At 53.9% G+C, this 21705-nt stretch overlaps 1 protein-coding gene and 1 pseudogene across 2 annotated transcripts; both read right to left on the minus strand.

Moving 5' to 3' along the window:
- Positions 1-336: 336 nt before the first annotated feature.
- LOC307060306 (serine palmitoyltransferase small subunit A-like) lies at positions 337-542 on the minus strand (annotated as a pseudogene). The gene has a single exon. The product of its transcript is annotated as a serine palmitoyltransferase small subunit A-like (transcript).
- A 9867-nt stretch (positions 543-10409) lies between these two features.
- Positions 10410-20848, minus strand: TXN2 (thioredoxin 2). Its single transcript, XM_079714789.1, has 4 exons — positions 20814-20848; positions 20068-20330; positions 18101-18224; positions 10410-11289 (listed from the first exon to the last, which is right to left on the minus strand). The coding sequence occupies exons 2-4, from the start codon at positions 20328-20330 to the stop codon at positions 11176-11178; spliced, it is 501 nt and encodes a 166-aa protein (XP_079570915.1). The 5' UTR covers positions 20814-20848; the 3' UTR covers positions 10410-11175.
- Positions 20849-21705: the final 857 nt, after the last annotated feature.

Genomic DNA, 21705 nt, shown 5'->3' on the forward strand with positions numbered 1-21705 from the left:
GTACTCAAAGTTACATTAAGAAAAGCTTTCACTGGGTAATATTGAAACAGTCACAAAGGTTAAGAAAATACTGATATCAAAGTGCAAATGATTACAATGTTAAAATAGACAAAAACTACTATACAAGAGCCTCTTTTAAAATGAAAAATAAAGAACACAACACACATATGAGTAAGGACTGTTTTCCTGTTCTACTCAAGAATTTTAGTCTTTATATTCATAGGGTTGGTTATGTTGACATCTAGTAGAGTTTCTTGTGACATCTGATGAAGTCTCATTCCAATTTCAGATGGCGGCTCTTCTCTAAGGAACCTCTTGGTTTCGGTCACATCTTGGTCACTGTACAATTTCAAAGTAGTGCAGTATCGCCATTATGTGCTGAGGCGTGAAGACATATCCCATGTATAGTGCCATCCCCACATGGAAACCAGCGTGGAATTGAACACAGTCCGCTCCCAGGGCTCCAGCATGTACAGTGCCATGACCGGCAGCAACTGGTAGTAGAACCAGGACATCTGCTTCCAGGCCCGCACCAGCGCCATCCCTGCCACACACGTCCCGTGTTGCAGCCAATCGTCAGTCTGTCCAGCCAGAAGAGTTACTCAGTTTCCTGGGAATCTCCCACGTATACAGAAGGTATACATGTTACTAAACTTTTGTTCGTTCTTCTGTTAATCTGTCTTATGTCAATGCATTTCCCTGGAGGCATCATGCTGTTCCATGCTTCCCTCCAAGAAAACCCTTCCTTTGCACACACTCAGACATATGCTCATCCTTCAAAAAGTTACCTCTTAATGTCCTCCCCCGACTTCTCTACTGATTACTTAATCTTTCTGAGCTTCAACTTCTTCATCTGCAAAATGAGGATAAATTAATGCTCACCTCACTATGTTATTGTGAGGGTCCAATGAGTTAATGCCCGTACAACGCTCAAGACAGTGTGTTGAACAAATTCATCTGACTGTGTTCACCCACGCTCGTGCTCCGAGTTCCACGAGAGCTGGGCTCTTCTTTCTCCGCCATGCATATCCTGCGCCTGATTTTTTGGTCTCGGGGGTGAATGAGTGAATTTCAGGTGGTGGGGGGAGGCGTGGAGGCGGTCCCTCACCGGAATGGCCACCACTCACACTGAAAGAGTAGACCACGCATCTGCTGGGATGGAGCATCTTCTGACTTTCCCTCCACAGCCTCCCCGGGGAGCTTCAGGGCGCCCCGGGAGGGGTGTAGGATCGCTTTTGATCCCCTTGTGTCCAGGTGAACCTCTGAGGCACGCAGAGGTGAAATTACACAGTGAGAGGCAGGGTCAAGCACTCAAAGTCCTGTGTCCCGGGGACCCCCTTGTCTCAGGCAAACCAGGATGGCTGGTCATTCCACATCAAGTTCCAAACCCTAGTCTGTGAGGAACCCCACCTCCGCCCTCCTCTGGGCCCGTGTCATTGTTCCCAAGTTTTTTAATGAGTTTCCTGAAGAGGAGACAATGCCCTCCAGTCCAGAGGGCCTGGGCCGCTAAAAAAATCAGTCTCCCTCTTACTCTTTCTTACTCACTCCAAAATTCAAACTCCCAGCACAACCGGGGTGGGGGGGAAGAGAAGGGCGCAGACTTGGGGCTAGGAGTTCAGCTCACTTTGACAGACTCATGGCCATTCCTGTGACTGGAGAAGGAGGCTCCTCAGGGCTCTCAGGCTGGCGGGGGAGAGGGACGTGTGGACCTGTGGCATCAGTCTGGTGGCTGGCCAGCTGGAGAAGGGTCTCTGATGTGCAACCCCCTGACCTGGCTCCTCCCCAGCTGGCCTTTGGCTCCCACCCCATCTTCCTCCCCTCCCCTTGCTGGGCCTGGTTTCCTCTATTAACCAGGGAAAGGGAGCTGGTCTCTGAGGGCCTTCCCGCCCTGAGGTTAGACTTGGGGCCAGCAGAGTGCTGGGAAATGCAGCCCCCAGAGAGGAGCCAGAAGAGGTCAAGCCCTCTTGAGCAAGTGAGGGCCCGGCCCGGGCCTCACATGTGCAAAGAGACTCATCTTCCCAGGCTGCCCCAGCCCGAGCAGACCCAGCTCCCAACCCCCTGGCCTCATCCTCCTGGGCCACTGTCCAGGGCAGCTGCTTCTCTGCTGGTTCCCCAGAGGCCCTGGGGCCAGCGCCGGGACACAGAGGGCCAGGGCTGGCCCAACACAGCCTGCCCTCCTTCCCCTTGCTGAGGAGGAGGAGCCCACTCTTGTGGCCTGAGACCCGCAGCCCTGACGTTGGCCTGGCTATGGCTGGGTGGTCAGGGCCAAAGGCTGAGCGAACACCAGGCCCGCTGGGCGGCTGGTCCCCCACCTGTGGCCACCGTGAAGCCCCCTACCCCCCGGGCCACGTGGTACTCAGCAGGGCCAGCAAATGCGGACATGGAAGGCAAGGCCTTTTGGGGGGACTTGGCAGGGAGAAGGCACCCCCAGGGGGACTATTTCCTGCTCCCCTCACCTCCTGTAGAAATACTCTCTCCCCATCAACCTCCCTGCCAACCTCAGTCAAGAACAACCTCAAAACTGGCAGTGGGGGACTTCCCTGGTGGCGCAGTGGTTAAGAATCCGCCTGCCACTGCAGGGGACACTGGTTCGAGCCCTGGTCCGGGAAGATCCCACGTGCTGCGGAGCAACTCAGCCCGTGAGCCACAACTACGGAGCCTACGCTCTAGAGCCCGTGAGCCACAACTACTGAGCCCACGTGCCACAACTACTGAAGCCTGTGTGCCTAGAGCCTGTGCTCCCAACAAAAGAAGCCACCGCAATGAGAAATCCGCGCACCGCAACGAAGACCCAACGCAGCCAAAAATAAATAAATAAATAAATTAATTAATTTAAAAAAAAAAACTGGCAGTGGGAACCCAGAACCAGCTCTGGATTCTCTCCTCTTGCTGGTTGACCCCAGGCAAGGCCCCCATCCTCTCTGGCTCCCTCTCCCTCTCCTGGTCCAGCCTCAGTAGATTCCTTCCCTTATTTCAACATCACAGGGTCCCTGTGAGATGGGAACGATTAATACAGGAAATAACATGAGAGCAACAAATACGCCTGTTTCATGGGGAGGGAGTACTCGGTGGCCCAAGGACACAGAGGTGCCCAAAGTCACATGGGAAGTGGCAGAGGTGCTGGAGACCAGCCAGGCCTCCTAGGTGAGGAGAGAGGGTCCGTTGTAATAGAGCCTGGGCGGTGGGACGAGGATGAGGACCAGAGCAGCCACAGGGCCTGGCATGGAACAGCTCCCCAGTAGGTGACACGCGTCATCCATTGCTTCACTCATTCATCTTGGGAGAGTCCTCTTCTGTGCCTGGCCCCATGGAAAGGGTGTGGGTAGGGAAGGCAGCTCAAAGAGCTGAACCAGGAGGGGCTTAGGGCTGTGATCTTTGCAGCTGCGTTTTCTCAAAGCCTAGTCCACAATCCTCTGCATCTAAATCACTAGGGCTTTAAAAATGCACATTCCTAGGTCCTACCCCAGACCCATGACCATCACCAGATCCTTATAAAAATGGTTGCTTTGGGGACTTCCCTGGCAGTCCAATGGTTAAGACTCCACACTCCCATTGCAGGGGGCACGGGTTCAATCCCTGGCCAGGGAACTAAGATACCGTACACTGCACAGCGTGACCAAAAAAAGAAAAAGGTTGCTTTGGACTTGGGGTATCTCAGAAATGTCAGAATTTGGGGCATAGAACTTTTTCTTTTTAATAAACTTATTTATTTATTATTTTTGGCTGTGCTGGGTCTTTGTTGCTGCATGTGGGCTTTCTCTAGTTGCGGCGAGCAGGGGCTACTCTGTTGCGGTTCAAGGGCTTCTCACTGCAGTGGCTTCTCTTGTTGTGGAGCACGGGCTCTAGGCGCACGGGCTTCAGTAGTTGTGGCTCGCGGGCTCTAGAGCGCAGGCTCAGTAGTTGTGGGCATGGGCTTAGTTGCTCCATGGCCTGTGGCATCTTCCCAAACCAGGGATTGAACCCGTGTCCCCTACAACGGCAGGCGGATTCCTAACCAATGCACCACCAGGGAAGTTCCAGGGCTTGGAACTTTCTAAGGCAAAGGTGGCAGGGACTAAAAGGTGGCTGGAGGTGGGTCAGGTCTGATGACATTCTTGTTGCTTGGCCTCCCCTCCCCCAAAGTAAACCAGCAGGTGAGAGGTGCAGGTGGAGGGCTCCAGCTCAGGTTTCAGGCCTGGGGACACTCCTTCCGGAGCTAGCAGCCACCATAAAATGCTCCCTTTGACCTGGGAGTCCCACATCTATAAAATTTAAAGGAAGAAATAAGCTCTGTGTCCAAACATGTTCATTCTGGCCTCATTTATAATGGATAAAAAAATTAACTGAAAACTACCTAAATATTGGACCATGGGGGAAAGGTTAAGGGTGTGACCCTTGCTAAGTGACATCCCCTGGTTGGGGATACACTAAAGGGTGGTCATGGGAATGCAGAGAGCCGCAGCTGTGGGGTGGTGGGAGGGCTGTACGGGAGGAGAGCAAGGGACACGGGAGTCAGACTGTCTGGTTTACATCCTGGTTCTGCCGCTTCCCAGCTGTGTGACCTGAGGCTGGAACTAAAGCCCTCTGTGCTTCAGTTTCCTCATCCATAAACTAGAGCTCATAATAGGACCTACCTCCTAGGATTATATGAGCACTGAAGGAGTTAATACACAGAGGGTTTACAACAGTGTCTAGAACCCCTGGGTGTTAGTCACTACTGTTAAACTATGTAAAACAGGCTGTTATGGGCCGAGTTGTGTCTCCCCAAATTCATCTGTTGAGGCCCTAACCCCCAGGACCTTAGGATGTGACTTTCTCTAGCACAGAAAAAAAAAAAAAGAATGTGACTGTAGTTGGAGATGCAGCCTTTATAGAGACAATTAAGTTAAAATGACCTGATCTAATATGACTAGTAGCCTTATAAGAAAAGAAAATTGGGATACACAAACAGACATGAGGGATGCACACACAGAAGAAAGACCTTGTGAGGACACAGTGAGAAGGCAGCCATCTGCAAGCCAAGGAGAGAGGCCCCAGGAGAAACAACCCTGCTGACACCTTGATCTTGGACTTCTCTCCTCCAGAACTGTGAGAAATAAGTTTATGTTGTTTAATCTACCCAGTCTGTGGTACTTTGTTAGGCAGCCCTAGCACACTAATGCACATGCCTAGAAAATTTTAACATGATACTTACCACATAACAGCACTATGTTCTAACATTACATTTATTATCGCATGTCAATCTCTCAACCATGAGGAGGTTATGTACTATCCTCCCATTTCAGAGATGAAGAAAACTGAGGCTTGGCTAGTGAGGGGGAGGGCTAGGATTGGAACCAGGTCTATGTGACTCCAAGACCCCATTCAAAGCCTGGCTCCATCCCCCTTGGTGGGGCCCCACTCAGCCCCTTCCATCCCCAGCTTTCCTCCTTGGACAGATAGATCATGTACTTTCCCACCTCTGTGCCTTTGCACATGCTGTTCCCTCTGCCTGGAATGCTCTTCCTACTGCTTGCCTCTCGGGCTAACTCCTATTCAATTCTCCTAAACAAAACCATTTATTTATTTATTCATTTATTTAGGCTGCTCCGGGTCTTAGTTGCTGCATGTGGGATCTTCATTGCGGCATGTGGGATCTTTAGCTGTGGCATGTGGGACCTTTAGTTGTGGCATGCAGACTCTTAGTTGCTGCACGTGGACTCTTAGTTGTGGCATGCATGCGGGATCTAGTTCCCTGACCAGGGATCGAACCCAGGCCCCCTGCATTGGGAACGCAGAGTCTTACCCACTGGACCACCAGGGAAGTCCCAACAAAACCCTTCTTGAACCTCACCTCCTCTCTATGCTTTACCTGACAGCCCTGCAGATTTGCTCCTTTTCAGGGCTTCCAGTCATTCTGTGCTTTATCTTCATGAACGTAAATGTTACTTGTTTCTACTGTGGCGTTTATACTTTACATTGTATCCATGTGCTTGCTGTAAGCTTCTTGAGAGTGGGGGCAGTGCCCTCCTCTGCTTTGACTTCTAACTCCTAGCACCAGGCAGCCCAGAGAGGCATCCACACACACCGGCTGGCTGAGGTTAGGGGGTGGGGCTGCCACGCTGGGACTGGAGAGAATATTCCAGCCTTAGCAATAGATCCTAAGCAAAGGAATCTTCCGCCTCCTGCCCGGGGACTGGGTGGGGGAGGCAGATGAAAGAGACGCCCAAAGTCCCCACTCTTGGCATGAGAACAGGGATCCTATGACCCCCCCCGGGGCAGCACAGTGGCAAAGGCAGAGGCAGAGGGGTTGGGTCGGGCCACCCCACCCTCCTTTCCCAGGGTGTGTCCTGGGCACATCACACTGCCTCTCTGGGCCTCAGTTTCCTCATATGTGAAATGGAAACAAGAGTTGCTACCTCAGGTGGGTGCTGGGGGCTTAGATGTGGGTGGCACACCTGGCAGGGTGGGACACAAAGGAACCGATGCCGGATTGCCTGCTTGCCGGACGCTGAGGCAGGCAGCGGACCACAGACGGACAGCTACTTGCCTGTGGTCAGCCGGGATGCCGGCTAAAGGTGGGGAACCAGCTCAGTCAGTAATCAGCAACTGTGTAACAGTGGCGCCCTTGCTCACAAAAGGTGCTCCCATCCGTGGCTGTGTGTGGACAGCTGGCTCAGAGGCTGAGCGAGAGGCCAGTCAGACGTGGCCGGGAGGCATGGAGAACAGGGGACCAGACTCAGGGTGAATTCCAGTGGGCATTCTCCGAGGGTGAGGTCACCACCTAGCTCCCCAGGCTGCCTGAGCCACAGGCACCGCTGAGCAGAGCTCTAGAGCAGGACGGGGTGGAGGTGGGGGTCGGAGCCAGGACACAGAGCCAAATAAATACAAGACCCACGGCCTGGCACCACGACCGACCCCTCCCATTGTGAGGTGCTGGGGTCCTTATCTCGGGAAATCTGGTGTTTCCTGCTTAAGATGTAGCTTAGAGTTCGGGGAAGCTGGGGGGAGGGGAAAAGCAAAGCAAAGGACATTTCTCAAGAGCCTGCTGGGTATACCAGCATGTTTAATCCTCAGGATGACCTCATTCCGTGGTGATTGTTATTAGCCCCACTTTGCAGATGGTGCAATCGAGGCTCAAAATGTTGGAAAACTTTGCCCCAAAGACAAAACGGTATAGCTAACGGGTAAGAACACAGAGACTTCGGAATCAAACACATCTGAGTTCAGATCTGAGCTCTGACACCTGTTCATGCCGAGTTACTTAAGCTCTCTTGGCCTCAGTTTCCTCATCTGTAAAATGGTGATAATGATAGTCCCTACCTCCTTGGGTGGTTGTGAGGGCTCGGTGAGATGGCACAGGTGACACACACTCAGCGAGCACTAGCCACTATCATCCCCATTTTGCTGAAGTGACAACTGAGCCTCAGAATGGTGATGCCCACCACTGGTGGGTGGCAAGTTCAGGGTCTGAACCCAGATATGATTCTTCTGGCCCTACTTACACCACTGTGGACTGGCTGACGGTGGCCTCCAGCTTCCAAAAGGCTGTCAGGAGGTGGCTGAAGAGGGCAGGCTCCCAGATTTCCGGCAGAGACATGGAAGCCAGCCTGGGGACTGGGGTTCAGGGTCACGCCTGCAGCCGGTGTTCCAGGCAGCGGAGAGGAACTGCGGCAGCATGCCTGGAAGCCCGGCTTGTCCGCAGCATCCTGCCCTCCGCCGACATTGTTCTCTGGACCCTCTCAGCCCAGGGGCTGAACATTAGGGGTTTCCGGCAGCCTGGCCAAACTACCTTCACTTTCCGGAGAAGCCTTTGCCAGACAGCCGGGGTAGGGGCTGAGCTGGCCCCGAGCCCCGAGCCCCAGGCAGGGCGTGCTGGGAAGGGCACTGGCGCGGCCCCAATAACATGCCCTTGACCTCAGGTCCTGACCCCGGAGACTGCCCTTCTCAGAGACACGGCTGCCCTCCTCACTCCCGCTCCTGGAGCCCAGGGAAGAAGAGGCCGTGACTCATCTTCATTTTAGGGTTGGCTGAAGTCAGGGCACTCGGCTTCAGGTCCCCGTCACAAACATGCTGCGATCTGGGCAAGCCTCCCCCTCCCCGTGCCCTTCTGGGAGTCTAGAGGATACCCCAGGCCCCCTCGCGCTCTGACATTCCTTTCGGGTGACCTGGTGCCCTTTGCTCTGTTGTCTTAGAGCGAGAGCTTCCTGGGGCTGTGGTCGGTTTCCCTCCCATGTTCATCGGCGTAGAGGGAACCCACAGTAGTGACCACCATTCTTCCATCCAAATGTTTCTAAGACCTGCTAAGGCTCTTTGGTAGTGAGCATTCCCATCTGGAACAGGGTCTTGGCCATTCCGCTGATGTCACTCAGCGCTGTTTCCTCATCTGTGTAATGGGGAGAACTGCCTGGCAGGGGAGTTGTAGGGGTCACAGGAGAGAACATAAACTCTACAAACTGAAACTTCCACCTCTGCCCCCCGCCTCCGGATCAACTGGATAAACTTGGTATTGTGAGAATAAGTGTACAGAAGCCACACCCCAGGATGTCTCGGGGCTGAGGGGGAGCCCGTGGCTCCCTTTCCTGGGCTTTGCACGTACCTGTGCTTCAGAGGGGCGAGGGGTGTCCCCTTGACCCCAGCAGAGCTGCCAGGCCCCACAGCTGCACTGCCAACCCCTCTTCCACAGGCCCAGGAGCCTGAGGCACCCAGAGGGCAACGGTGGGGCCGACGATGCAGAGCCAGCGGTGTCCTGGTGAGATCAGCGCAGTGGAATTAGTCAGACAGGATCACCCTGAGGATCCTGCGCTCACAGCCAGTGACTCATGCCGCGTCCAGCCGCACAGGCGGAGAAGCCAGCTGAGGCGGCGGCAACATCTCACCTCGCCCCGCAGCACACCTTTTAAGGAGAGGGCGCTCCAGGCAGCTCAGAGGACTTTGCCAGCCCTTCTCCACACCTGCCCGGGGCGGGGAGTACAGGGGCCAGACCCCCACCTGGGTTCAAATCCAGCATGGCACTTTTCAGACGTGACCTTGGGCAAGTCAATTTCCTGGAACCAGTGCCTTCACTTGTAACGTGGAAATAATTCTTGCCTCGCAAGAGAGGAACTAAATGAGGCAGTGCATATGCAAAGTGCTTGGCAGTGGGCAGCTCTTAAGGAGTGGCAGAGGACAGCGGGAATGGCCCGGGCTCGGGAGTCAGGCTGCCCGGCTCTGAATTCTCGCCCCAACCCTTACTCGCTGGGCGTCTCTGAGTTACTCAACTCTGCATCAGTGTCTCTTCTATAACGTGAGCTGACGCTGCCTGCCTTGTCAGCCAGCGGGTGAGATTAGGATCACACACTACCTTCTGTAAGGCGACGGGGGAGGTGCAGGCGCAGGGCCAGCTCAGGTGCCTGTGGACTTCGTGTCTTGGACAACGTCCCCACCCTCCCTGAGTGGGTCTCGTGCATGAACGGGAGCGATGATCAGTGCTTGCCTTGTGGGGCTGCTGGGGTGGGCGGTGCTTAGAACAGGGCCTGGCACCCAGGAAGTGCCCTCTGAGAACTGGCTGTTCTTATTCATCTTACACATAGCTCTTGGCCTTTCTCCACGAATGCCAGTTGCTGGTTTACTTCCCTTCCACATGCCTGTGACAGATCCCAGGCCTGCGGCCTTCCAGAGGCCACAGGCCCTGCTTCTGAGCCAACTCCGCCCTCTGGCGCCAGTCACAGCAGCCTTCCCAAGGCAGTCCTGGGGCCGACCCCTCAAAGACCCTGCAGTAACACAGGCAGTTCCAACAGGTACACCAAGGACACTGAGAAGAGTGCACACAGCACCCCAGGGCCAGAGGGAAGGGTGCTGGGATACCCCTGCTGCCTGGCACCCAGCAAGCGGGCATCTCAGCTGGGGCAAGTCAGCCAAAGGGCAGCTTGGCCACATGAGGAAGAAGGGTGGGCTTTCCCAGCTGGCAAGCCTGGTGTGCCTGGCACCCTCCTCCACGGGCCAAGGCGGGGGCTGGGCACAAGCAGCAGAGAGCCTGGCCCTGAGACCTCGGAGTTCCTGTGCACACACACACAGGAAGGACAGCCCACCTCCCAGTGGGCTGGGGTGGTGAGACGGGCAGGCCAGGCTTCTGCAGGAGTGTGGGCCCATCAGCAGGAGAGCCCCCCCGAGGATCAGTTATAAGAGCTCAGGCTGCAGAGGCAACCAGCTCTGGGTAGAAACCTGGGCTCTGCACCCTGACAGCCTCTGTGTCTTCACGTGCATAATGGGAACAACAAACACGCCTCTGCCTTACTTGTATGTAAAGGCGTCCTCAGAACAGTGGCCACCACTGAAACCGGTATTAGCCACAGGAGGGGCTGGTCGAGGGCAAGAGGGTGGTGGGAGTCAGAGGAGAAGACGGGCAGAGCCTGGCAAGGGGCCACGGTGCTCCCAGGGCCCAGACAGAATGGAAGCTGTCGACAGTGCAAACCCTAGTTTTATTGGTCCAGTTCTTTCAGTGAAGCCTCCTGCTCGGAGAAGGGCCAGCTAATGGTAAAGGAGGGTAGTGTCTCGAGCCTTTCAGAGGCAAGGGTTTGCAGGATGCCCCCAGCCCAACACACGTCCGCTGCCCCGGCGCCTGGGAGGAAAGAGGGAGGTGGCTCTTTGGGGGGTGGGGGGTGGGGGTGGACACGGTAAGCTAGTGCAGGGCCCAGGGTCTGTTCTTCACAGCGGGAGGTAGAGCGGATCACAAAGTTCTTTATTACAGACCTACAAAAACTGAAGGAATGATGTATATCACTCTCACTTGTTTGGGTTTCTTTTTTCCTTCTTCTTTGTACAAAACAGCAGCAGGAAAGAAAAATGCAGGAGGCAGATGAGCCAGGCACCGGGGTTCAGGTCAGAGGGGAGCAGGGAGACCAAGCTGTCACTGCAGGCTGGCCCCGGGACTCTGCCCCAGCATCCCGGAAGCATGGCGACAAGCCCTAGAGGGAGCCGACAGAGTGGGTGGGGAGACATCTGTCCCAGCTCGGTGGCGGCACTGCTCCTTGGGCAGCCACCCTGGCCTTCAGCCGGGTTGGGAGCACTTGAGGCTCCTGTGTTTGGAGGCCTGGTCTCCAAAGCACGGGCCCACAGGGGCCAGACAGAGGGAGGAGGTGGGAAGGGCCGGCACAGAAGGGCTGTGAGTTCTATCGGGGTCCCCACGGGGACACGGGGCCCAGGTGGGCGGGGGCAGTCAGGACGCTCCCCTGCTTGTCAGCCAATCAGCTTCTTCAGGAAGGCCTCCAGCTGGTCCTCGTCTTTGATGCCCACAAACTTGTCCACCACGTCTCCATTCTTGATGGCCAGCACGGTGGGCACAGCTGACACCTAGGTGGAGGGGACAAAGGAGGCCAAGTCACTCAGAGGTGAGCTCTTCTTGACCGTTATTCCCAAGCTTTGGGGAGAGGGCTGGTGGCTCATGCAGGGCAGTGACTGCCCAAAGCCGCAGGTGGGCCCCCTTCCCTTTGTGCAGGGGGACAGCAGGGCCTGCAGGTCCGGACCTGGAGGAACTTTTCCACTGTGGGCTCCCAGCAGCACCCTTCCTCCCCCAACTGTGTGCCTGACTCACTGTCCTAGTGGTTTGGCTGGAATGACAGGAGATTAAAATAACCCGTGCAGCTGCAGGCCAGGGCTGTGGGCAGGGAGGAGCTGAGGGGCTAAGAGAACCGCCCCGAGGGGCGGCCTGGCACACGCGGACCAGGAGAATCGGAATCCTGGCCTTGCCACTCATTAGCTGGGCGCCTTGGCTGGGTCACGCCACCTTCAGAGCCTTGGTGCCCTCTTCTGTGAAATGGGGATGAGTTTCTATGGTGCAGGTCTAGGACAGGGATTAAAGATTTGGATATAAAGCTGAGTGGTCGGGAGCTCAGGCTCTGGGGCCGGCTGAGCCAATCTCAGGCCATTCTGGGCGAGCCATTTAATCACTCTAAGTGTCAGTGTTCTCATCAGCAAATGGAGATACTACCGGGACTTATATTAGCGGGCGTGGGGGCTGAACGGGCTAATTTCTGCAAGTCTCAGCACAGCACCCTGCACCTGGCACGGTGCCCAGCACACAGTGGGCACTCAACAAATGAAGGCCACAGAGGGCACGTCACAAAAGGAAAACCCAGGGCCCCGCGCAACCTCTTTCAGCTCCACGCCACGATGGTTAACAGGCTCCAGAAATTCACTGACACACTGGGCAGTGTGGGAGGAGGGGCTCAGCCTTGTGAGCCTATATTTATTTATTAGGGGGGTTGGACATTCTTGGCCTGTGAAGCATTTTCTCAAGCTCCCCCAGGGGACCTGTACAGATCATGTGGTACATAAATGAGGCCCAAGACCTGCTCTGGCAGCGCGCATTCTGCTGCCTGGGCTCCCCACCTGGCATCGTCGGCGTTTGAAAAAACCATATAAACAGAACAAAATAAACACAGACTTTTCTTACATACAAGTTAACTACAAAGTAACAATGGTGATTTCTACAAATGTACCAGTTCTTCACGTGTCCTGAGTGCTGTCCTGCCCATGAGTCACCCTGGGAAGCCAAACCTAAGCTTTGGAACGTTCTGACTGTGCATGTGTCAGTTACAAAACAGAAGCGCGGGCCTGACAGGCCCAATCTCAGTATGTGGCAAGCTGTGCACCTCTCGTCTAATGGGCTCTGGGGACAAACACAGCAGGTAAGATGACAAGAGTCCCTGTCCCTGTTAGTGCCTTCAGGTCCCCTCAAGGGCTGTCCTGGGGCTGCTGTTGGTGGCAGCTGACATACTTCCCAGAGGCAATGTGCAGGCAGACCCATCTGGCGGTGGGCTGACCACCATGTGTGCCCCTGCTCATGGCGCCACCACTGGCTCCGTCCTTCGCGCCCCTGGCACGTGTGATAGCGTGAAGCGCGAGGCTGAGCACATGGCTGCCCCGGCTGCAGGCCCAGAAAGGTTCCTTCCAGGATGCAGTCCCTGGAGGCGCCCCCGGGCCCGCACATGTAGTCTCCTGCGCCCTCTACTGGTCTGTGGAGGCAGCGGCCTCACATCCGGCAGCTCTGAACTGAGGCCCAAGGCTCAGGCACTAACTGCTCCACTTCGCCCATGCTGGATCCCATGCTGTCTTGTGCTTCTTTAACTGAGGTAAAACTGTATCTCAATGTCTGAGCAGTGGTCTAATTGTTTTTACCGTCCTCCCTCTAAGCAGGACGCTGTGCTCACTGAGGTGGCTTGGAGTAGACTCAGTTTTTCTCCAGAATTCTAGATGATTCCCTTTACAATCGCATTTGTGTAAACTCACACGTGTGCTTACACATGCACAGACCATGCTGTAGTTGGGTGTACAGCACACGCTGCAACTGTATTTTCATGACAACCAAAATCTAGTCATTACTGATCAAGGGAGTTCTTTGACGTCTGAGCCTAGACACACAGACAGACAGACAGACACACACACACACACACACACACACAGAGTCATGGGCTTGCCAGAAGCTGGATCTTCTAGGACACTCCTGGGATGTGATTGGACTTCCCTTACCCCCAAGGAGGAGGATGTGGCTTTGCTGACCCTGAGTTCGGCTCACAAATCTGGAAGGGCTGGTGCCTGTAAAGACTGCCTTAAATGGAAGCGCATAGGTCCCTAGCACATTCTTCTGGAAAGGCGATGGAAGTGTAAGGGGATTGCGGTGGAGCGAGAATTCAGCTCCCCTCTCAATTCTGGTGCCACTGAGGGAACCAAGAGGCCGGAGGAGAGATGAAAAGATGCGCTAAGATGCGCTGAGCTCCTGCTCGTGAAGCCACCTGGAGGCTTCCATGCTTGGCTAAAGGCCCTGGGAACTCAGGAGGGGTAGGGGTGTGCGTGTGTGCGTGTGTGTCTTCCCACCAACCTGCAGCCCCCCAGCCCACACTGCCACTGAGCTTGGTGTCCCTGCCTGGTCTTCTCCCGTCTCACCCCAATTTCCTCCATTTGTGAAATGCGAAGGACCTCCCGAGGGACAGGCAGACCGGCACAGTGCTAGTTGTCACAGGAGACTGGTGACCTCCTCCCCAGCCAATTGCAGAACACAAAGGAAAAGGTCACTGTCACCCCGGCAGCCACATACTGGTGCTTTTTAGGTGTCAGGGACAACCCGGACCATTTGTGTGTGCTGGCTCATCAACTCCTGCCTCAAGGTGGGCTCGTTTTACAGATGAGAAGACTGAGGCTCAAAGGCTGAGTGACTAAGTGATAGGGCTGGAATTTGAAACAAGATTTGTGTGACTTTGCTGTCGTGACATCAAACTGTGCTATACCTCGGCCCAAGAGCAAGGGATTGGAGATAAAAACATTGAGTCCCAGCAGGGCAGGGAAGGCTGTGTGGGGAAGCATTAAAAGGATCTCAGGCTTCAAACGAGAAGGGCCAGATGCTTTGTAGAAGCTTCTGGATACAGGAGGGTTCTCGGAAAAACTATGACTGAAAGAATCAAATCCAACTATATGACATCCTGGAGAAGGCAAAACTACGGAGATAGTAAAAAGATCAGTGGTTGTCAGGAGTTCAGGCGGAGAAGGGAGGAAAAGGTCAATCAGAGAGGATTTTAGGATGGTGAAACTTCTGTATGAGACGGTAACGGTGGATATGTGTCATTATCCACTTGTCCAAACCCACTTGCTGACGGCGCCTCCCCTAGGCCGACCCAGAGCTTCAGGGCTTTTGCTCCTCGATGCTGGGTCCTGGACTCCCAGCAGTGGCATCACCTGGAAGCTTATTAGAAATGCAGAATCTTGGACCCTTCTTGGACCCACTGTATCATAATCTGCTTTTTAACAATATCCCAGGTCATACTCATGTTTGAAAGTGCTGATTTAGAAAACTTTCAAAATAAGGGAATATGGTAATGACGGAAGTACTGTGCATTCCAGCTAAGCATTATTTCAACAATACTGAAATACTATTCGATGAACTGTCTATGAGGTTATATGGACCATTAAAAATTCAAATAAAAAATTCCAATGAGGTACCCCAAATATTGACAGTGGTTTGTTTCCATGCTAAGATTATTGCTACTTGGTTGTTTTTATAATGTTGTTTAAAGGGCATTCTCTGTAAGATGAGAAATAAAAGGATGAAACTCCAAGTGTGAGGCGAGCAGCAGAAGCCCCAGAAGAAAGCGTGAAGGTCCGCAGCCTGATCCACTCTCTCCCCACGGTCTGAACGACTGCGGGGCACCCAGCAGAGGACCTGAGGTGACGGGGGAGCAGAGAGCTCTTCACTCTGCCAAGCCAGGTGGTGCAGAGTGGGGGGGGGCACCCCAAGGCCCCGGGCCGCTTTCCCTTCCCTCTCCTTTGGGAGATGGTGAAATTCTAGGGTGGACAGTTGACTGAAGCATAGAGTGTGGAGGGAGGGGAAGAGGAACTTGTGTGAGGAGGGAGACTCACCCTGAGGGTGTGTGCTGGGCTTGGGGGTGGCAGGAGAGCTTGGGAAGAATTATATTCCCTGAAAAACTTAAAGCAGTTTCTCCAAGTCCATCCACCATTCGGAAAAGGCCGTCAAGCTTTGGAGGAAGCTGTCCCAGGAGGTACTATGGATCTCTTAGCTGAAATTTCTTCCTCAGACTCTCTTCAAAACAACAGGTGTGAAGGAAGGAAGGAAGAAAGGAAGGAAAGGGGTTGGGGAGGGGTCAGGAAGAATCCCCACTGGAGCTTCCTAAACCCTGCAATGACGTCAGCCCAGGGCCTGGCAAAACCAGGAGGCTGGGTCCAGGGGACGTGGGCCCAGCAGCCTTGAGGAATTTCTATATTACGCCGTACTATGTGGACAGTGGACGGAGGGAGAAGACCCTACAAGAGGACCTCTCCCCCACCACACACTTCCCAGGCTTAACCACAGGGCTTCAGGGCCCGGCCGTACATCACCTGGAATGCAGGCTCCCTGGAATGCAGGTGGGGTGGTCTTGGGGATTCTCACCACCCGTGTGGCCACAGCTGGAGGAACTGGGTTATTCTTTTTTGTATCCTTACAGCTACTACAGTTGCTGGGACACGGTTGGTGCTCAGGATGTGTGGCCTAAGTTCCACTGCCTGAGGCTGAAGCTGAAGCTCAGGAGGGAGGGAGCCTAAGACACCTGGAGCCTGCCCATCACCCTGGGGTGCCCAGAAGCTCCAGCCCTAAGCTCACACCAGAAGGCCACACCCTCACTCCCACAGCTGCCGTGGGTCTCTGGGGGAGGGAGGGGCAAGCAGTGAAAGCTAGGCGCCCCTAGATGGTCAGACAAGTACCCCCTTGACTGGGCAATCAGTGGGAGAGCTTTTGAAAACAAAAACAGAAACAAACTACAATTCATTCCTTCCCTCGAGCCCTTGTAAGCGGCCCCCGGCCACCCAGTGCCATGGATAATTTTACTTTGGTAATATTCCCCCAACCACCTGCAGTCGTCATCCGTGGGTCTGCCTGCCCAGCATCTTTTTCCTTTGCCTCTGGTCAGGGCAGCCGGCTTTTCCTTTGAGTGACCACCCCCAGCCCCAGCTCCGAGGGCAGCCAGCCTATTCTCACCCCTGCCCCCATCCCTTTCCTGCCACAGGGACTGGCTGGAGGATGGGCATCTCTACTTCGCCTGGTCTAGAGAGAGTCGAACATGGACTTCCAAACCCTGAGAAAGAGAGACACCACCTCTTTCAGTCACTTATTACCAGGGAGGGATGAAGGTTCACTCTGGCCAGATCTAGATATTTCAAGAGAACCAGAAATCTGGATGTTCCCGTGAAATCTTCTGATTTTAAATAACAGCATCTGATTCAGCATTTTAAAACAAAAACAAAAACACTTCGAGGGCCAGACCAATCAAGCTAGTGAGCCAGATGTGGCCCACAGGCCACCAGGGGCGACCCTGGCTCTGGAATTATGCTACCCAGGCCCCTTCCAATTTGGTGGCAGTCGGCTTTCCCAGCTGGCTGTCCTCTCACTGCTTGCTCGGCCCTTCACCGTGGCCGTCCAGCCACAATGGACCGCTCCCCTTTCTCCAACTACAAAGTGGTCTCCAAGGCCCAGAGGATGCTCCACATCCCATGCATCTCCTGCTCCTCTTCCTCTGGCAAGCTCTGCTCCAGGCACACAGGCCCTGAGGTTCTGTGAGCAAACGTGTGAGACCCTGACCTCAGGGCCTTTGCAAAGGATGTCTGCTCCACTGGATCGCTCTTCCAAAGAGCGGCATGGTTCGGTCCTTACTCCCTCCAGGTCTTTGCTCAGCTGTCAGCTTCTCAGCGAGGCCTTCCCTAGCCCACCCTTTAAAAAAGGAAACCCTCCCCAGCCCTGTGTCCAGCACTCCCACCCCCCTCTTCCTGATTTCTTTTTCTCCACGGCACTTATTATCTAAAACAGGGATCAGCAAACGGTGGCCCACAAGCCAAACCTGCTGCCCGCTGCCTGTTTTCGTAAATGTTTTACCCGCACACGGCCACGCCCATTTGTTTAGATACTTTCTATGGCTGCAAGACAGGTGAGTACTGCAACGGAGACCAATGCCCTGCAAAGCCTCAAACATGTACCACCTCGTCCTTTAGAGAACAAGTTTGTGGATGCCCAATCTAAAATACTAGCATGTAGGCCTCACAAAGGCAGGGATTATGTCAGCTCTGTTCACTGCCACATCCTCACCACCAAGTAAGAGCCCTGGCCTTGAAGGGACTCTGAATACATGTCTGCTGAAGGAATGCACAAGCCAGTCAGACACAGAACAGCTCATGTCTTTGTGTTTGCTGTGCTCTCGGCCCTGCCTTCCTCTCTGTGCATCCTTCATGGCTCTGCTCAGAGGGTCCCTCTAACGTGACACATTCCCTATCCCCTTTACTCCCCCACCCCAAACCCAGGGACAAGGAGCTCATCTTAGTTGCGCCAGAATCATGTACGCCTGGCACGCCGTAGGGCTCACAGATGGATGGATGAATCCATGAGTGAGGGAGGGCAGCAATTTCCCAAGATTCCGAGAAAAATCTGGTGTTTGGGGTCACACATCCCACTGCCTAAAGGTGGTGAAGAGAGACAGGAGGCTCAGAGGACCAAGGGAGTCACATCTGAAGTGCTCTGAACCCCTGAGATCTCTAGAAAGAATCAAGACACCCCCTTACTGACTCCCTGGTGGCCCCAAGCATCCCCACACCAGTTGCCCTGTGGCCATCCCCTGCCGAAACATACCTCATACTCTATGGCGAGGTCTGTGTGGTCGTCAATATCCACCTTGGCCATCACCACCTTTCCATGCTGCTTGGCCACCACCTTCTCTAACCTTGGCCCCAGGATCTTGCAGGGACCACACCACCTCGGAAGGGGAAGGAGAAGCATCCCGTCACAAAAGTGCTCACCAATCAATCTACGGTTTCCCAGAACCTTCCCTTGACCCACATCTTTCCAAGGGACTGTCTGGCCTCATCACCTCTGCTTACAGGTGTCTGGATATTAACCTGTAATGCTGACATGCCAGGTAACTCCAGGAGACTCTGCAACTGGGGAATTTTTACAGGTCCTGGATTTCTAAAACACAGGCCTCACCCTAAGACTCTTAGAAAGGTTATTTCACTTATTTCACTATATCTAAAAGAAATACACTCTCATATAGATGAACATGGGATTTGAAGTTAAAAGGTTTAGGTTCAAAGACAGGCTCCTGCCAACCAGCTGACTGTTCTGAAGCCTCAGTTTCCTCATTTGAAAGCGAGACTGGATCTAGAAGCTATGATGAGAAATCAATTAAGGCAATGAGGATAAATATGCTTTGTAAGCTGCAGAGTTACTTCAAACACCTCACGGACTCAGAACTAAGGGAACGGAAACCAGTAGCTAGGGAGTATCTACGACTGCCAGCCACTGTGCCAGGACCTTCTCGGCTTTTACTACACAGAACCCTCAACCCTGCAAAGGAAAAGAAAACGTCTTCCTAAGAAACTGAGGCCCAAACAAGTTATAAGACTTGTGCAAGGTCTGGGACTGCATCCAAGGTTGTGTTCCAAGTGTCTTCTTTTAGCCCCAGGTTACTCTGTGATCCCCCAGGCCCTGTGTCAACTGCCATCACTACACTAACACAGGTGTTCCCCTCTAGGTGGTAAGCCTAGGCTGTCATCTCTAAGTATGTGCCACTAAGGACAGTGCCTGGCACTGAATGAACAAACTCACCCCCTGCTTCCTTCTTGGGGAAGAAGATAAGGCATTACCCCATTTTTCATCCATTTTAGAAGCATTCTCCGGTATGCTCATCAGACCAGGAGGGCAGGACAGCTCTGTCTTTCACGAACCCACGACTGGTGACTCCTATTTTATTCTCAGCCTTTAAACCCTTTGCATTCAGAGATTTCAATGAACTCACAACACCTAAAAACCCAGTCTGCAAGCCCTTATCTCCTATCAAAGTGAAGAGAGGGAGGCAGAAGGACACCACATGGCCTGCCCAAGGCAACAGGCTGAGTCACAGAAAGAATGGGAAAGAAAGCAAAAGAATCTGTCAGTGGTTTGGTTTGCACAAAAGGCCTTCCAACTTCTAACTCAGGCTACGCTGGCTTCTTTCAGGATGCCGCATTCTGAGGGGTTTGTCCAGTAGTTTTGGAGTCAGGCGTCTAGCCAGGCCTCAAAGGTCCGGAAATGAAGAAGGCCAGGTCAACAATCAGAAGGCCACAGACACTTAAATATCCCTAAAACAAACTCACACCGCACTGGAAAGAAACTCCTGCCCATCCCCTGCATGCCTGGGCACCACTGCAGCGGCACTGATAACTTTTTGCCAGCCCTTCCCAGGTTAGGTGGCAAGATGTTAAAATAAAATCAACTCTCTAACAGGCCAGGAACTGGTATACACCAAAAGTCAGATGATGCTGGAGTCATATTCTTCCTGCTTTGGTCCAAGCTGAAGATGACCGGGGCCAATCGGGCAGTGAGATACAGAACATAAGTGTTTCGCAGCACCAATCACAGTGAGTTCTGAAGACTGTTTACTAGTTTGTCTCCTGCCAAACTATACTTAATCTTTGAGAGAAGGGATTGGGTCTCATCAATCTTTGGAATGAGTCTACGTATGAGAAGAATCAAATGTAGTACTGAGATATAGCAGGCTCTCAATAAACAAATACCTGAACAAGTGATACCCCAGTCTTCTGCCAACTCCCAGGACTCACTGTGCATGGAAATCCACAACCACTGGTGTCTCACTGTTGACAACTCGGTCTTGAAAGTCTGGTCCATCCTGGATGTTAAAGGTCGTTGTACAGACTCTGGTGGTGTATATTGACCGGGCTTGGCTGGGTATTCCTGTCAGGTTATTAGGACTGCGCTGTGGGGTCTGCAGGGCCCTGGAGGCACAGGGCGCCCACCGACTCTGAGACGGCTTCCTGCAGATTACGGAGGCCAGGAACCTCCTCAGGAGAAGCCGCTGAGCCATCTGTGAGGGGAAGAGGCAGGAAGGGTAGGGGCAGTCAATACACCATTAAAAGAGTTGTATATGGGAAACTCCGAGGCTCAGGTAAATCGTGACATGTCCAAAATAACCCAATTATTAAGTGAGAATCAACGTTGGAAACCACGGCGGTCTGAGAAGTCCTTACTCTATCGATTACTCTTTTTCAAAGTGTTTTAATGGGAAATTTAGGACAAAGAGGGTGGCTGTCAAAGGATCAGGAAAGAGAAACCGCAACAATTAGAGGAGGAACGGAGGCACGGGGTAGGAGGGGGAAACTAAAAAAGGGGGAACGTGTGTGGGGAAGGAACTGGACGCACCAGGGACCAGGGACCCCGGCTCCCCGGATAGCAGGTTCCCCCAGCCCAGGGTCTCTGCCCGCTCGGCCGCCGGCCCGCACAGGAGCGCGCCGGCAGAGTGCCTCAGCCGTCTCGACACCACCTCGCGCCACCCCCACGGGCCTCCTACCTCCCTGCAGCGAGAGCGGAGGCATGCACAGCACGGCCCTCCCCACCGGTCAAGGGCACTCCTGTTGTCACTTCCTCAGGGGAGGGCCTTTAGCGTCACTTCCGGGGACAGGCTACCTGGAGCAAGCCTTTCTGCAACGTGACGGGAGGTGGGGCGAAGCCTCAGTTAGGAATCGGAAGAGACGGGCTGTTGCGGGGAGAGACCGGAAGAGGGGCGGGTCCTCAGGGGGAGGGACCGGAAGAGGCCGGCGGGCCCCAGAGGAGGGTCCGGAAGAGGAGGGGAAGGAGGAGGGAGCGACAGGGCGGTACTGGTTGGAGAAGAAGGGCGGGAGGGAGGGCTGGTTCTGGAGTTTGCAAGCTCTTGTTGCAGTATATGTCAGCCAGCATCGCACCCCTTTGTCTGATTGTCTCTTGCGACTGTATAACCTCGTGGTTTCGGGCAAGTCACCATGCCCCTGGGGGCTTGTTTCCCAATACGTGACATAAATGGCTGGGCTTGTCCTCCACCCAGGCTCCTCAAGCTTGTCTCTTTGGAGTGCTGGGGAACTGGGCCCGGACAAGATGCCAGATGGTGGTAGTACTTGGAGGGCCTGCCTTTGAGGCCCCACAGAAAGTGTGGTGACCTGTGAACCTGCTTGGGCCTGGGCCTTGCTTTCATACCCATTGTCACTGTCATGGACAACAGGGGTCCAGGCACCTGTGTGTCCCAGGCTGGTGTCACAGTCACCCCTTGTCTCCCCTGCACCCTGTACCTTACCTTACAACCATTCCTGACTTGTTCTATGAATACATCAATGCCTTTTCCTTCCTCCTTGCCTTTGCTTAATTTGAAATGCTTTTTTCTCTGTCCACTTGGTAGAACACTTACTCATCACCTCTTCTTTGAGCAGCAT

This window comes from Hyperoodon ampullatus (genome assembly GCF_949752795.1).
Source record: "Hyperoodon ampullatus genome assembly, chromosome: 11".
In the NCBI taxonomy this organism is placed as follows: domain Eukaryota; kingdom Metazoa; phylum Chordata; class Mammalia; order Artiodactyla; family Ziphiidae; genus Hyperoodon; species Hyperoodon ampullatus.

Coding starts and splice junctions, on each gene's coding strand:
- TXN2 (XM_079714789.1), bottom strand. CDS start 20,330: ATGGCTCAGCGGCTTCTCCTGAGGAGGTTCCTGGCCTCCGTAATCTGC. Junction 18,225..20,067: donor GTTGTGGATTTCCATGCACA/GTGAGTCCTGGG, acceptor TCCCCTTCCGAG/GTGGTGTGGTCCCTGCAAGA. Junction 11,290..18,100: donor ACCTCGCCATAGAGTATGAG/GTATGTTTCGGC, acceptor CCCTCCACCTAG/GTGTCAGCTGTGCCCACCGT.